Source organism: Sceloporus undulatus, chromosome 1, assembly GCF_019175285.1.
Source record: "Sceloporus undulatus isolate JIND9_A2432 ecotype Alabama chromosome 1, SceUnd_v1.1, whole genome shotgun sequence".
In the NCBI taxonomy this organism is placed as follows: domain Eukaryota; kingdom Metazoa; phylum Chordata; class Lepidosauria; order Squamata; family Phrynosomatidae; genus Sceloporus; species Sceloporus undulatus.
In genome coordinates, this window is record NC_056522.1 from 263480180 (window position 1) to 263497141 (window position 16962).

At 41.6% G+C, this 16962-nt stretch overlaps 1 protein-coding gene across 1 annotated transcript in view; it reads right to left on the bottom strand.

Moving 5' to 3' along the window:
• Positions 1–412: 412 nt before the first annotated feature.
• CDHR5 (cadherin related family member 5) overlaps positions 413–16962 on the bottom strand; it is a 54561-nt gene continuing 38011 nt past the window's right edge. Inside the window, 7 exon segments of the mRNA XM_042449952.1 lie at positions 413–964; positions 5241–5392; positions 15302–15524; positions 15526–15599; positions 15659–15773; positions 15776–15884; positions 15886–15913. Coding sequence (XP_042305886.1) covers positions 413–964; positions 5241–5392; positions 15302–15524; positions 15526–15599; positions 15659–15773; positions 15776–15884; positions 15886–15913 — 1253 coding nt within the window.

A 16962-nucleotide genomic window follows, 5' to 3' on the forward strand; every position in this document is an offset into this window, starting at 1 on the left:
AACATTTTTCTTTTTGACACTTCTATCAATTATTGCTGTATTTCTTATTTTCTTTCCTTTTGTTTTGTTGGTGTAATGCACCGCAGCCTTGCTTACAGTGCCTGCCACAAAGTACTGTCTTGTGCTATGAGGTACTTCCTGGTTCATGTGGGAAATGGGAATTTTCTGCCTAAGGTCCACCAAAAGAGCTTGGTTTGGTCCTGGACGCTGTACATTGGCCTGAACATAATGATTTCTGAAAGCTTTCTACTGACATGCTTTCTACTCGGGGAAGGATAATTTATTCCCCTATTCTAGGAGACAAGATTGCACATCACCCTTCTTGGTCCATGCTTCACATGAATTGAGCAGAATTCAACTGTTCACCAAATAGTTGCAGAAACCTAGTCAAGACTGGGCAACTTGGTTAATTTTACAAATAAACAACATTTTCTTCTGCATTCTCAAGAGATTCACTGAGAGTAGATTGAGCTTCTGGGAGATGAGCTCTTCCTGGAATGAGGGAGACATCACCAGTACCTCCGCCACTATCATTATTTCCACTGCCACCATTACGATCATTATCACTGTCATCAACATCCTCCTCCTCATTACTATCACCATCACTCTCATTTCTGTTCTGTTCTGCATCGCTGTCATCTTCAATCACCAAAACTTCATCCTTAGCTTCTGGGTCAATGTCTTCTTTAAACCACACTGCCTTGTAACCATCATCGTCTGCCATCCGCCTATCTTTTGTGAGGATGGACCTCACTTCTCTATCACTGTCCTCATTTTTGTCTTCACTTTTGATTGCTTCAGAAGCAGCTGATGCCAGGCTGCTTTCCACAGCCATCTCCAAGGGAGGTGGAGTGCCTGAGTGGTCGACATCAGCCTCTAAGCTTGCTGGCAATTCATTGGCCTCTCCATCTGAGTTAGGGTTATCATCATTTTCAAAGCTGGTATTGGTCAAGCCTGCAACAGCCTGCAAAATAAGAACAGAGATGTTCACAGTTGCAAAAGAGCCAGAGTAATGTAGTAGGTTAAGCATTGGACTATGACTCTGGAGAACAGGCTTTGAATCCCCGCTTGGCCCTGAAACCCCTATTAGGTGACCTTGAGCCAGTCACACTCTTTCAGCATCAGAGGATGGCAATGGCAAACCTCCTTTGAAGAAACTTGCCTTAGGGTCACCATATGTTGGAAATGACTTGAAGGCACACAGCAACAACGACAAAGGACACAAAGGAATTCAGACTAGACTTTGGGAAAGCATAGCCATGATGGCTAGGGGATTTTAGGAGTAATGTTTCCAAGCTCAGACTGAATTGCACATAGGATAATCATACATCTTTAAAATGATGGGGCCTAATGCCCAGGTGGTGTGTTGTTGTTGTTGTTGTTGTTGTGTGCCTTCTAGTCCTTTCTGACTTATGGCGACCCTAAGGTGACTGTATCATGGGGTTTTTGTGGCAAGTTTCTTCAGAGGGGGTTTGCCCTTGCCTTCCTCTGATGCTGAAAGAATGTGAGTTCCCAAGGGCATCCAGTGGGTTTCCATGGCTGAGCATGGCTTCAGACCTTGGTGTCCATAGTCAAACCATTCAAACTACTACACCACATTGGTTCTCTTTTTTTGTAGTTCAATATAATAAATAATAATAAATAAAAATAAAAGTTTTATTTATATACCGCACCTTCCTTAGATCAGGGCGGTTTACATACATGATACATATACATTCAATAGATTAAAAGCAAAATCACGCCATACAATTATACAATAAAAACAGAACAGCTAAAACCCCATTAGCTCATCCTCATGGCCACGGAGGAGGAGGGAGGCCCTTAGGAATTTTTATGGGGGAAATGCTTGCTGGAATAAGTAAGTCTTCAGGTCCTTCTTAAATTGGGCCAGGGAGGTAGTCGAGCGGAGCTCAGCGGGCAGCGTGTTCCAAAGGGCCGGGGCAGCGATGGAGAAAGTCCGCCTAGTGACGGAAGAGAGTCTGGCCCCCGGCACCTTTAGTAGTTGCTGCCCGGATGTTCTGAGGGTGCGGGACGGAATATGTGGGGAGAGGCGGTCCTTCAGGTATCCTGGGCCCAAGCCATTTAGGGCTTTATAGGTGATCACCAACACCTTATATTGGGCCCGGAAGCGGATAGGCAGCCAGTGAAGATCTTTCAGTACTGGTGTTATATGGCTGGCCCTAGAAACTCCAGTGACCAGCCTGGCTGCCATATTTTGCACCATCTGTAGCTTCCGGATTTGGTATAAGGGTTGCCCCATGTAGAGTACATTGCAGAAATCCAATCTCGAGGTTACCAGAGCATGTACAACAGTTTCAAGGTCCCTCTGGGCCAAGTATGGGCGCAGCTGGCGAATAAGCCGAAGCTGATGGCAGGTGCTCTTGACCGTCGCGTTCACCTGAGCAGTCAGGTGAAGCGACGAGTCAAGAAGCACCCCCAGACTGCGCACGGAGTCCTTCACAGGGAGCGTGACCCCGTTCAGGACAGGTGGAACCACCGCCATTCCTGGACCAGGGGAACCTATCACGAGTACTTCCGTTTTCTCTGGATTCAACTTGAGTCGGTTCTCCCTCATCCAGCCCATTACTGACTCCAGACAGGTCACGAGAGGAGAGACGCCATCCTCAGTCACTGCATCAGTCGGAGACATAGAGAAAATAATCTGGGTGTCATCAGCGTACTGATAACCCCGCGCCCCATGTCTCCGGATGATCTCTCCCAGCGGTTTCATGTAAATGTTAAATAGCATGGGAGACAGAATGGCTCCTTGAGGGACCCCAGTTTTAAGGGCCCGCTCGTCGGAGCACACGTCTCCCAGCTGCACCATCTGGGACCTCCCAGAGAGGTAGGACCGGAACCACTGGAGCGCAGTGCCCCCGATTCCCACCTCTGCCAGGCGCCCCAGAAGGATACCATGGTCTATGGTATCGAAAGCCGCTGAGATGTCCAAGAGCACCAACAGGGACACGCTTCCCCTGTCGATGCCCAGACGGAGATCATCGACTAAGGCGACCATGGCCGTCTCAACCCCGTAACCCGCCCGAAAGCCAGTTTGAAATGGGTCCAGATAATCCGTTTCATCCAAGACCGCCTGAAGTTGGATTGCAACCGCCCTCTCGATCACCTTTCCCAAAAATGGCAGCAGCGACACTGGCCGATAATTATTATGCAACAGGGGGTCGAGGGAGGGCTTTTTTAAAATAGGTTTTACAATGGCCAATTTAAGTTCTGATGGAAATTGGCCCTCCCTCAAAGATGTATTAATAATCCGGCGTAGCAACGAAGTTGCCGCCGGTCCCCCCTGGGCCGCTAGCCATGAGGGACAGGGATCGAGAGAGCAGGTTGTCTTCCGAACACTTCCGAGGATCTTGTCCACATCATCGGTACTCACCAATATAACTCTAACCACATTTTTTGAAGCATACAATTTTCCAGAGTTTTTTTTCACATTGAATTTCAGTGTGATAAAGTTTGTTTAGGGAAGCCCTCCTACATAGTAAACTTGCATATCATCAAGGGTTGGAATAAAATAGAAAACCAACTACTTCAAGACTGATTTAAATTCCAAGGATAAAATTGCTGACATTGAACTATATACTTAATGCCATTTCTTTCATTTTGATTTTAATTTTTTAAACCTAAATACCTACATTCATGCAATTCATCTATGTATATACTATTTCATATATTCTGCTCTAGCTAGAACACTTAACTGAGGCAGCACTGAGTGTACTATTGCTAACCAATTGTTTCATGATTCTAAAAAACAAAACAAAGTTTAAAATATTTTTGTATCATTGCATACTTCAGCTAAGAGCAAATAAATCATTCCAGATTCATTTATGAGTTTACGGAGTCTACAACATTATTTGACATATTTAAATGTCCAATCACGTGTGTGTGTGTGCGTGCGCGCATGCGTGCACGCCTTCAAGTCACCTGTTGACTTATGGCAACCCCATGAATTTCTTAGGGTTTTCTTAGGCAAAGAATACTCAGAGGTGGTTCTGTCAGTTAGTTCCTCTGAAATAAAGCCCACAGTGTCTAGTATTTTATGCTAATCTCCTATCCAAGTACTAACTAGGTCTAGACCCTGTTTAATTTACAGGATATTGAGAATGCCAAAAGGAGAGCACATACTTCTTTAAATTTATTTTAGCCATGTTCATTCTTTTGTTCAGTCTGAATTTCACATATCTCAGTTTATATATGCCTACTTCCCTTTAAATCAAGGGCTAGAAGCCTTTCTTGCTAATTAAGCCTACTTATGTTTAAGAATTCTTGACTCGGCAAATTGTGCACCTGTTTACAAATAATATCCTTCTACTTTTGAGCATGCAATCTACAAACACTCAAAGAAGGATAATAAATACTCTAGGACAAGAGGGTTAAAGCTGATAAGAACTATGGTTTTCTGTTGCAAGTAAACTATCTTAGTATCTGCCATTCTTTTGTGCAGATGAACTCAGGATCTCCCCACCCGCACCCCTTATATTCTCACTTTCACTTTAGGAAGTGTTCACATAAAATGTGTGTTCTTACATATACAAGGTGGAAGTATGGAGCCTTGACATGAGAGGCTTAGAGCAGCCTTTCCCAACATGGAACCCTTTAAACCAGTGGTTCTAAAACATTTTTGCACTACTGTCTCCTTTTCTCTTGGATGACAACTCTAGCCCCTGCCCCCTTCCAAAAATGTATTTCTTGACATTAGGTCTGCCTAGTGAAACAGTGATGCTGTGAAACATATTCAGGGGTAGCTGTGGAGGAGGGCCTGCCGGCATAGATATCCCTCCACACTATCTCAGTGCAGAACATCACACTAACACCTTGACAAAATGACCTATGACTATCATCATCTTTTTTTTTTTTTAAATCCTCCCGTATGATTTTTAACACTGTTGACTGATGAAGAAGCCAATGGAATTTCAATAGTTTGCATCACATATTTTGTGCATTTTGGTTGGCCAAATAAATGTATCACTGTTTTGTGGATTTTGGATGTTATAGTGATGCTGTGAGTGGTGCTTTATGTGTGGTATTCTATCGACTTGTTGCATTAGCAATATTAGTATCTTTTTCTTTCTTTTCAAACATTTTCAATATTGAAGATAAAAGCTAGCAAAACAAACCCCAAACAACTTCTCTAAAATCCCATCCTGCTCTTCTTTGCATTAAAATCTCTTTTCATATTATGATGTGGTCTCCCCAAAGTGAACACATGGCAATGGCCCACTTACTTTGGTGTTGTCTTCTGTGGGTTCCTTTTTCAATTTGTAATACTTGTAGGAGATCAATCCGAGCAGCACTAGTGTAATTACCAACAAACTCCCCAAAGTTCCACCCAGCACAGCCATATCTCTTTCATATTTATTCCGTGGAACTGAAAGAACTGCAAAGAAAACAAAGATATTCTGAGTTTGCAATGGCCTCCGCTGCCATATTTTCAAAACAGAGAATCATCTTTGCCTTTTCCACCTCCAGCATGTCCAAGGGTGAGACTCCAGATACTTTTCCCCCCACAATATGCTAAGAGAGCAATATGTAGCTGACATGACTTAAAGATCAAGTCTTCCTACCCCTCCCTTACTCCTCATGATTCTGTAACATCTTGCCTCATGAAGACATCTAAATGTTTGAAAAACTGGTAAGCACTTTTGCTCCTTTGTTGTTGGTGTTGCTCTGTTTTTTTGGTAGACCTAATAAAGTTATTGCCACAACATGATCCAAAGGAATCAATTTATCTGTTCTAAAGCAGTTAAAGAAGAATCCTATGTGGGAATCAGGTTATCAGAAGTTGCTACAAGGGGTCATTCCTAGGTTTCAGATTTGAGGCCTGAAATCTCAAGGTCTGTGATAATCCTGACCTGGCAGTCATAAACCAGACACCCAGAAACTCCTGCTTGCTCATGATTAAAATAATGGAGGGGAAATCCACAGACTTATTAATTTCATTGTTAGGCTACAGTTAAATGCCTGGTAAAACTTGTATGTGTCTAATGTAAGAGGAGTGTATTATGTATGTTATAGGAATAATATATTGCTGCCAGACATGGGGAAGCAAGCAAAGATCTCTGCTGGCCACTTTTTAAATAGTCTTCCTTGGATAAAACGCAAAAGAGGTTACAATGTGTTCATTACATTCTTCCCTTGATTTCTATGCTTTTGGTGTAATAAACCTAAAATCACTCCAAGGTTTTGATTTAATCAATAGGGAACTGAACTGATCTAACTGATTTTGCAAGGTGGAACAAGATTGCTTTCAGGATGGGGATTGTGTGAAATTTAATCCTCAGTTAAGTATTTTCAATAAAGATAATGGTATAATATGGAATTTTAAAGTTGTAATTTTCCTTCTTTGTAGTAAAATATGGTTATGACAAAATACAAATGAAGTAGACAGCTTTTAGTGTATGATTATGAAAGCATAACTGAACGTGATGGCTAATCTCAGGCTGCCTGAATATGATCACTGGTAAACTTTAATAAATGCTTTATTCCCTGTGTACCAGCAAGACCAGATAACAATATACTTTATACTTTAGAAAAAGCAAAAATAAGCCTAATTAGCTACTGAAATAAGCTGTTCTGGCTTTTTTCCCTGCAAAATTTTTAATAACACTATCAAAATCAATTTCTCAGGAAATGCTTGATTCAATACCCAATCTGATTAAATCAGTCATCGTTGACTTCAAAAAAAATTTCTGTGTTCAGTGTATGTTATAAATCAATGAAAATATTATTTTAAAAGTTTTTAATATGTCTGAGTTTGCTAAAAGATCTTTTCTTTTTCTGTCGTTACTAGATCTGGAATTGTTAATGATATTCTTAAATGAACACAAACATTTGGAAATATCTCACACAGTTTGTAATCAGTTAATAAATAGAGGTTAGAGGGTAGAAGAGGGAGAAGAAGACTGCACACCAGATGGATGGACTCAATCAGGGTTATAGGGTTGGGTTTGCAGGACCTGAGGATAGGGATACTTGGAGATGTCTCACCCACAGGGTCACCATGGGTCAGAAACAACTTGAGGGCAGCTAATAACAACAACAATGAATGAGAAACCTCCAAGTCAACCTATCATCAACTGCCCTGGTCAGGTTTTACAGACCCAGGGCCATGCCTTCCATGACTGAGTCTCTCCATCTGGAATGTTGTCTTTCTCTTTTTCTGTTGCTTTCTACCTTACTAAGTATTATTGTCTTTCTTAGTGACTCATGTCTTCTCCAGATGTGACCAAGGTATGACAGTCTTAATTTAGTCATTTTATGCCCAAAACACACTGGAGAAATAATCTAGTTTGAGATCGCTTTAACTGCCTTGTCTCAATGCTAGGGAATTTTAGGAACTACTATAGTTTTGTGAGACATTGAGTTTTCTCTGATAGAGAGCTCTGGTATCACAATAAAATACTACTCCCAGGATTCCCTAGTGCTGAGCCAGAGCAGTTAAAGTGGTCTCAAACTAGATTATTTCTGCTGTGTGTTTTGGACCTTAGTTTCTAGAGAGAGTTCAGGCTTGATTTGATTTACAATCCGCTTATTTGTCTTTTTATCAGTCTCTGATATCTGTAGAACTCTTTTCCATCACCACGTTTCAAATCACTTGATTATCTTCCTATCAGTTTTCTTCACTGTCCAACTTTTACAAACCATACATTGAAATACAGTAGCCTCTCCAGAATGGAGACACACCCCACATGAAAACGAAAAATAGAGGACATTCAAGCCCCATTGGCTAGAATGGCGGCACATGCCCCAGTTTGTCCCCCTCCATTTACTGCCCGCGAATGGGCGAGGGACATGGATTCCAAGTCAAGGGGTGGCTAGTTTCTACAGTAAAAGAGATTCTACCTAAACATGAAGAAGAACTTTCTGACAGTGAGAACTGTTTGACAGTGGAATATGCTGACTTCAGATATAATATAGTCTCCCTCTCTGGAGGTTTTTAAACAGAAACTGGATGGCCATCTGTTGGGGGTAATTTGATCAGGTATTCCTGCATAGTAGGGGGTTGGACTGTGTGGCCCTTGTGGTCTCTTCCAACTCTATGATTCTATGAAATGGGAAATATGATGGCATGGACAAACCTACATTTAGTACTGAATTATGTATCTTCAAACATCAGCATCTTGTAAACTAACCTTTGTAAAATAATGCAATGGAAGGGGGCTGTGAGGTTGTTGTTGTTTTGAGGGAGGAGACCATCAGAAATTCACAGGCCCCTCCTTGGCTCTCCAGGCCCTAGAGCAATATACCAGCTGAATTTATAGGCCCCTGCTGGTCATCACCAAACTGCTGTTTTCCATCTCATATTATCCATCCATGGAAGCCAAGACCAGTTTTTTTTAAAGATGACGTGGTTTTCCTTGCTGCAGCAATTTGTAGTTTCTCATATTACATCCTTATATCATAACTGCCAGACAATCTTGTTGTTTTAAAAAAAGCTTTATGGTGTTAATAAAAATGTGTCCAGTCATTAGTGTCATGTTTGCAATCTCTACTCTATGAACTTTGAATGTTGCTTGCAAGTTTCAATTGCTCCTATGAGTTTATCATTAACATAAGTCAAAGTAGTTAGGACATTTATTAAACTTGACCCCTAAAAATCATCAGTATTACAACTGGAGATTATTCACATAATTTGCAAAAATACTATAAAGACAAGAACGAGCATAGCTCCACTGCTCTCTGACTGGTTCAGGAAAATGAATTGTCTTACTTTACAAGAGTCTATTTCAAGAAACAACCTGATAAATTAACTGAAGAATGGAGTCCTTTTTATTATGTTACGGAATAATAATAAGTTCTGAGATAACGTATCATTGTTTCTTATTTTAGTTTTATAACAGATTAGTTACATTCAAACTGAGAGCCAGAATGGTGTAGTGGTTTCACTGCTGGACTACAACTCTGGAGACCAGGGTTCGAATCCACACCCAACCACAGAAACTCACTGGCAATATGTCATTTGGCTCAGGGATATATTGAACTACACACACACACACACAAAGAGCCAGCATCCTGTAGTGGGTTCACTGCAGAAACCAGGGTTAAAATCCTTTCTCAGCCATGGAAACACACATCTTGGGCAAGTCACACTCTCTCAGCCTTAGAGGAAGGCAAAGGCAAATCCCTTCTGAACAAATCTTGCCAAGAAAACCCTGTGACAGATTTACCTTGAGGGTCACATTGGTCAGAAATGATTTGAAGGCACACAACAACACATTTAAACTCATTTTTAAAAAGCTGTGTGCTTGGGGTTATAAATAAAATTTTATTTATTTAAAATAGATAAAATTTTGGCATTTTCTATATAACAATAAAATAATTTTTAGAAAAGAGAAGGTCAGAAAAGTTATATAAGCTTTTTTAAAGGAGAGGCCTAACGTGGCAGTAAAAGTTGCTGTTTCCATGAAAGGATCCCAAATAATTGCAAATATTTCAGGTAGCAAGGTTTCAAAAGATCCCTAGTTGGAAAACCATTACCATGCAAAAGAAATAACAGAAGATTTGATGGACAAAGGGTCTTCCTCAAAGATATAGCCATGTCATAAAGGAATCCTGTAACACCTTTATAGATTGAGAAGATGAAATTTCTAGCACAAGCTTTTATGCTTGTACTTCATATAACAATAAACTTCAGTTCACTGCTTCAGAAGTATTCTCTTGACAGTTATTATGTCACCCTGTATCCTACTTTAATGCTCTCTGTTTGAAATATTACTCAATCTAAGCCTGATTTAAAGACAAAAGAGACATCGGAAAGGAGATCGGGGTCTTGAAATTTCTTATCTGTAATCAGCACTTGTATGATAGGTTAAGCAGGCAATCATGTTACCTGGCCATAGTCTTCCCATCTGCCTGAATTAGGCTACTTCCCCACTATGCTTTGTAGAGGAAGGCACTTCAGGCAGTGTGGCCATGGAGACTACCTGTGTCAATGCAACACTGGCTATAAAGATCTCCATTGCTCATAGTGCCTTGCTCCAAAGATCCAACACTGAAAGGCATCTAGGGCTTGAGGAGCTGGGAAGAACCACAGAGCTCTTTGGAGCTTCACAGTGTTCGGCTCTGGATATCTTGCCCAACTGTTTGCTGGCAGTAACATTTGTTGATGCCAGAGAATGGTGTTGGAGTCTTCAAGCTGGTGGAAGGGATGGGAACCTCATGGGAGCTGAGGGTGCACAATTCATCCCCCCTTACCCTTATGTGTTTTGTCTCCTGAGAGGACAACCATACTCTGCCTAATGGGAGGCTGAGCCTTGAATGGTTTTTAAATCTGTGTTTATAGTTGCACACTAGGATATAAATACACTTTTACGCACCTTCGTCTCTTACAGGGTATGCATTGCTTCCCTTTTGGTGCTGCAAAAGTGGCTGACAATGTTCATATGTCCACATATTAAGAACTGCCTAAAAGTCTCAACAAACAGATCCCTAAGGTTATTAAGGAAAATTCCACTGCCTTTTAGAAGACTGACTCTGTACACAGCAGCATTCACCCTACAAAAGAAATAACAATTTAAATGGGAGATTTGTTTGTTACTTGTGTCATCACTTAAATGACTCATGAAGTATCTTTCTTTACTGGGCAATCAAAAGTCTACCAAGATGAATAGATGACCACAATAAGTTTGGATGGAACCTTCAGAGCACATTGTAGTCCTTCATAGATGAATCCCCAGACTCCAACCAGCAGAAATGGGGACAATAACAGCTATAAATAGAAGGAAATATTAGGCTCAAAGACATTCAGTACATATTGTTCTTCCTTTGCAAAATACTCAAACTAACTCCCATCTGACTCAAAATGCCACAGAATATCCCCTCCCCTACATAATGTCTGAGATTGTTGTGTCTACCATGATCTGCTGATTTACAGATTGGCATTCTCTTATTGGCATTCATAGGTATAAGTTAACCTGCATGTCTGCTTGGGGCCACTGTGAAAGTTGGTATTCCCTTGATCTCTTTGCAGCAACCAAAGTCCCTGGGCCTACCAAAAAATCATTGCAGCCTCCCCTCCCTTGTGTGCCTGGTGGAGAAGTGTCTATGTCCAAGGAGCCAGATGCAAAATGATTTAATCTCTCCATCATTGATTATGCTGTCTATGGTGAATGAGAATTGCATCCCAGCAACATCTGCAAAGCCACACATTCCCCAATCCTGCTCTATAGCTTGGTCCGAGTATTAAAGGGGGGGGGGGGGAGGACAGAGTTCCAAAAACACTCCTTCCAAAAATTATGTTGTGTAGAAGGAAATATAATGCATATGACTGCTTTTAGTTTTGGTCTAACCTCTGAAAAGAGTGTTGTTGTTGTATACTGTATATCTTAGGAGGACTTATTCAGTGCTGAGAGGAAGCCATTATGTGTATCCAATTATCATTTTTGTTTACATTTGTGAATTGTAAATAAATTAGTAATTCTAAAAGTGCCTATATCCATATATAGCCAGATGTGCTGATTTTATTCAAATCAGTAGCATGGGCTGGTGCTTTGGCAGCTGTAGACTCCCATCTCAGTGAGGCAATGAATTCACTCTGAACTTAGAGGAGCTATCCAAGGTGCTGAGCCTATTTTGGAGGTGGAGTTATGCTCCTTTAAAGCTCTAACTAAAAACACAGAACAGCGATACCACACCAGTGACATTGAAGCCCCCTGCCACCACTGTGCCTATGCTCTGGGTCTTTGAAAATACCTACTTAGCTTTGCTCCCTTGAGTGTTGTGATAATCTTCTATTTGGCTTTCCTGTTTCTAAACTCCAGCCATTCTCCTCTGTTTTAAATTTGGGGTTTTCCTTCCTCCTTCTTCCATTGTTTAATCATGTTCTCATTTGCCCAGCTGTTCTATATTGGTTTCCCTTCCCTATAGGATTACTTGAGAATGAGCTCTCAGTCACCTCAGTCACAGTGACAGTCCAGCCAAAGGCAACCTTAGAATCATAGAATTCCTCTTGCAATACAGTCCATATCCCATGGTTTGATAGATGAAATCACTGAGCCTCTGAAAGTTTTCTTCAGTCACAGGCATTTAAAGGTCAAACCTTTATTAATGTCACCTTTAATTCGGACCAGATTCCAAGATGAAATATTAATTTTCAGTACCTAGTACACAAACTTGACATTTTTCTTCTGGATACTCAGCATTAATTAATCTGTATATATTTTTTCAGCAGTTACCCTGACCCCCCCCCCCTCCAATTCCCAGTTATCCTACTAAGACAGTCTATTAAATTTGTCAGGAGGCACTAAACTAAAAAGCAGGTTTAGTGTTCATACCTTAGGTTCATACATCAGATTTAGTGTTCATCCTTTACTAAAAGTTATAATCAATACCATTTCCAATCATTCTGACATTTTCAGCAGCCACCCTCACTTTGCTTTGTCTAATAGTAGTCATGATTAATTCCAATGAAAAGAAATTACATTTTAGGTGTAACTAAGATATCCAGTTCATTTCAATGAACATTTTCCACCACTACATTTGTAGGATTGAGACTTCATGTGCCATGGTTCAGGATTCAATCTACTGATTTTGCACTTCCATTGTATGGCTTACACCATTGACAGCTTGCCTGGTGAAGCTCAGAATCTATGCCTGGTTGAGACTGCAAGTCTTTCATTATTTGGACCCTCTGTGGAGGTGCACAGTAGAAAAACTGGTCTCAGATTCATGACTGTTTTTGAGACCAAGCCTCTTAATCAGCTATTCTACCTCTCTAGGTAGAATAGTTTTTCTCCAGGAGAAAATCAGAGGTGAGAATCATGTGGCCTTTCAAGTGTTATTGGACTGCAAATTCACCCCCCCACCACCACCACCACTTTTAAAAGATGGGCACAACATTTTTCCTCCTCCAGTCTGCTGGGACTTCTCTTGCTCTCCAGGAGTTCTCAGAAATTATTGCCAATGGCTCTGATATTACATTTTCCAGTTCTTTTAATACTCTTGGATGTAGTTCATGGAGATTTATATTCATTTAGATTAACCAGGTATTCCTGTACTATCTCTTTACTTATTCTGTGCTACATTTATCCTATTGTGTCCTCTGCTCCATTTCCCTCAGGATGAGCACACTTTTCCTTTTGGGAGAAGACTGATGCAAAGAAAGTGTTGATTAGTTCTGCATTTTTTCTGTCCTCTGTTAGCATCATGCCATTTTCTCCATGCAATGGCATTTCCTTCTTCTTCCTTTTGCTATGGACATAACTAAAAAAGCCATTTTATTGTTCTTAACCTCTCTAGCAAGCCTGAGCTCATTCTGTTCTTTAGCTTTTCTGACTTTCCACCTAGTTGTGCTTGCTATTTGTTTGAATTCCTCTTTGGTGATTTCCCCCCTTTTCCACTTCTTATACATGTCCCATTTAAAACTTAGTTCAATTCTTTAGTCATCCATCCTGGTTTCTTGAAATACATTCCATTTTTTCTTGTCATTGGAACCGTTTGAAATTGTGCCTCCAATATCTCCCTTTTGAGAAACTTCCATCTATCCTCATCTCCCTTCTCTTTTATCTGGCATCCCTCAGGGCGCCATTCCTTCCCCCATGCTGTTTAACATTTACATAAAGCCGTTGGGAGAGATTATCTGGAGACATGGAGCACGGTGTTATCAGTATGCTGATGACACCCAGATCTATCTCTCTATGTCTCCAACTGATACAGTGACTAAGGATGGCGTCTCTCCTTTGGATGCCTGCCTGAAGTCAGTAATGGGCTGGATGAGGGAAAACAAGCTCAAGATTAATCCAGAGAAAACAGAGGTACTCGTGATAGGTACCCCAAGTCCAGGGAGGGAGATTTGCCATCCAGTCTTGGACAGGGTCACACTCCCCTTAAAGGACAAAGTCCGTAGTTTGGGGGTACTCCTGGAATTATCTCTACAGTTATCATCTCAAGTAGATGCGATGGCCAGGAGTGCTTGGTACTGAGCTTCGGCTGATACATCAACTGCGCCCCTACCTGGACTGAAAGGATCTTGAAATCGTGGTACACGCACTAGTAATCTCTTGTTTAGATTTCTGTAACACGCTCTACATAGGGCTACCTTTGTATCAAGTTCGGAAGCTTCAATTAGTCAAAAATGCAGCAGCCAGGTTGGTCACTGGAACTTCCAGGTCAGACCACATAACACCTGTATTAAAATCTTTTCACTGGCTGCCAATGAGCTTCCGGGCACAATACAAAGTGTTGGTCACCACCTTTAAAGCCCTACATGGCTTGGTCCCGAGTTACTTGAGGGAACGCCTCTTCCTACATAATCCACCCCGCATTATAAGAACAACTGGGAAGTTAAACTAGTATCTACTTCCCAAAGAGCATATACAGCTATGGCCCCTACACTTTGGAACAACCTTCTGGAAGAGATCCGACTCATTTAATGCCTTTAAGAAGGCATTAAAAAACAATCTCTTTTGGCAAGCATACCCCGCTGATTTTCTATAAAGATCTGAAGAAAAACTTCACCTCCTGACTCTATAAAGAATCGAAGATAACTCCACTTCAGGATGTAATGATATATTTTAATATTGTATTATAATATTTTTAGATAATACACTGTTTTAAATTGTGATTTTAAATAACTGTTATTGAAATTATTATTGTATAGAATGTATTGGTTGTAATCCTGCTTCGATCTGTTGGGAGAGGTGGGAAATATAAATAAAATTTATTATTTATTATTATTATTCCTGACTACAGGATCACACCCAGTATTTCCCTAACTTTACTGAAATCAGTTTTCCGAAAATCTATGTGTGTCTGACTATGCTTGGCCTCCCCATTACAGCATATAACAAACTTCAGGCGAACATGATTACTCCCACCTAAGGATCCCACCACTCACACTTCATTATCATGTCATGAGGACAGAGAGGCAGGATATAAATAAACGATGATGATGATGATGATGATGATGATGATGATGATTAACCAATAGAACAATAGAATGCTAATAGGCACACAATCACACCTCCATTCAGATAACACAATTAGCTTTGACCCAACAGACACAAGGTCACCAAACTACAATAAAACAATAGACACTACTGCACACACAAGCAAGCCTCCACTAAGCTAAACAAACCAAACAGCCTTACCCCAACTGACCCTCCCCTTTGACCCAAAAGACTCTCTGGGACTGGAGAGTTAGTTGCTGGTAGCTCCTCCCTCAATCAGGCCAGTGGCTTAGCAGAACCCCCACCCTCTCAGGCCATCAGCACAGTGGCAAAAGCAGACACACACTTTAAAAAACTGTGAAAACATCAGGGATAACCCCTCAAACACAGCTCCCACTCACCTTTTGTACTATCTGAGGTTGCACTTGTTACAGAAGATGTAGAAGTAGGACTTGTTGACTGTGTGGATCCCCCAGGTTCTGGAGCTGCTGAGGCTGTACTTGTTACAGAAGATGTAGAAGTAGGGCTTGTTGACTGTGTGGATCCCCCAAGTCCTGGAGATGTTGAGGTTGTAGTTGTTACAGTAGATGGAGAAGTAGGGCTTGTGGAGGGTGTGGGCCCCCCCAGGTCCTGGAGATGCTGAGGTTGTAGTTGTTACAGTAGATGGAGAAGATAGGCTGTGTTGAGGTGTGGTCCCCCAGTCCTGGAGATGCTGAGGTTGAGTTGTTAAAATAGATGGAGAATTAGGGCTTGTTGAGGTGTGGGGCCCCCAGGTCCTGGAGATGCTGAGGTTTGTTAGTTGTTAAATAGATGGAGAAGTAGGGTTTGTGTTGAGGGTGTGGGGTCCCCCAGGGCCTGAGACGCTGAGGTTGTGAGTTGTTACAGTAAGATGGAGAAGTAGGGCTTGTTGAGGGTGTGGGTCCCCCAGGCCCTGGAGTTGCTGAGGTTGTAGTTGTTACAGTAGATAGAGAAGTAGGGCTTGTGAGGGTGTGGGTCCCCAGGTCCTGGAGATGCTGAGGTTGTAGTTGTTACAGTAGATGGGGAAGTAGGGCTTGTTGAGGGTGTGGTTCCCCCGGTCCTGGAGATGCTGAGGTCGTAGTTGTTGAAAGTAGATGGCGAAGTAGGGCTTGTTGAGTGTGGGGTCCCCCAGTCCGTGGAACGATGGCAGAAGTAGTAAGAAGTAGTAGTAGTAATTAATAATGATGATATAGTTATACTTATTTTTTATTCCACTTTTCTCCCAAAATTGGGATTCAAGGTGGTTTATCATTTAAAAAGAACAATACACAGGTTGCACAATCTAAAAAATATCCAATAACACAAGACAAGCAGGAGCCAAGGTTACACCCACTGGAACTGTATCAACTCCAGTTGACTTGGAGTGGAACTGAGTGATTTTATCTGCAAAGTGCAATGGAAATTCTTCTCAGAGTGGGCCACTGAATGGTCTCCATTTTCTCTTTGAGGACTAACATGACCACCAGAAACAGCTCCTTGCTGGTGGAGTAGTGGCAGCAAAGAACAATTTCTTTGTTGCCTGCACTGCCAAACAGTAAACCTTCAAGTACTCTGAAATCAGTTGGACTTGCTTAGGTCTTCTGCCATCATCACTCTAGTCTCCATCTCACTCATTTCATTGCTGCTTATGCCTTGGAAAACAAGAAGGCTGGTTTAGCTGCACCCCATAAGAGGAAACTCTCAGGAACAACTGTGTCCATTGCCCTGCCTATTTCATCATTCCAGACCTCAACAGGATTGCCTGCGGAGGCACCAGGAAAATCCCCAAGAGCCACCAGGAGACCAAAGTGTGCCTAACAGCATGGGTGTGCCCAGATATCACTTGAAACAGACCTATGGTTGTCATGAAGACCATGAACCTTGAGCCACCCCTAACTGGCAGTTTCAGGATGTTGAAGTTTCCCAATACTACTAGCCAAGGAGATTCCAACCCCAACCTCAAGACCACCCAGGCTAGCTCAGGAAGGAAGACTGTGGAGCAGAGGGGTTGGTGGTACACAAAGAGGATCCCTATTATGTCCTGGTTACTCACAGGTATAAACAC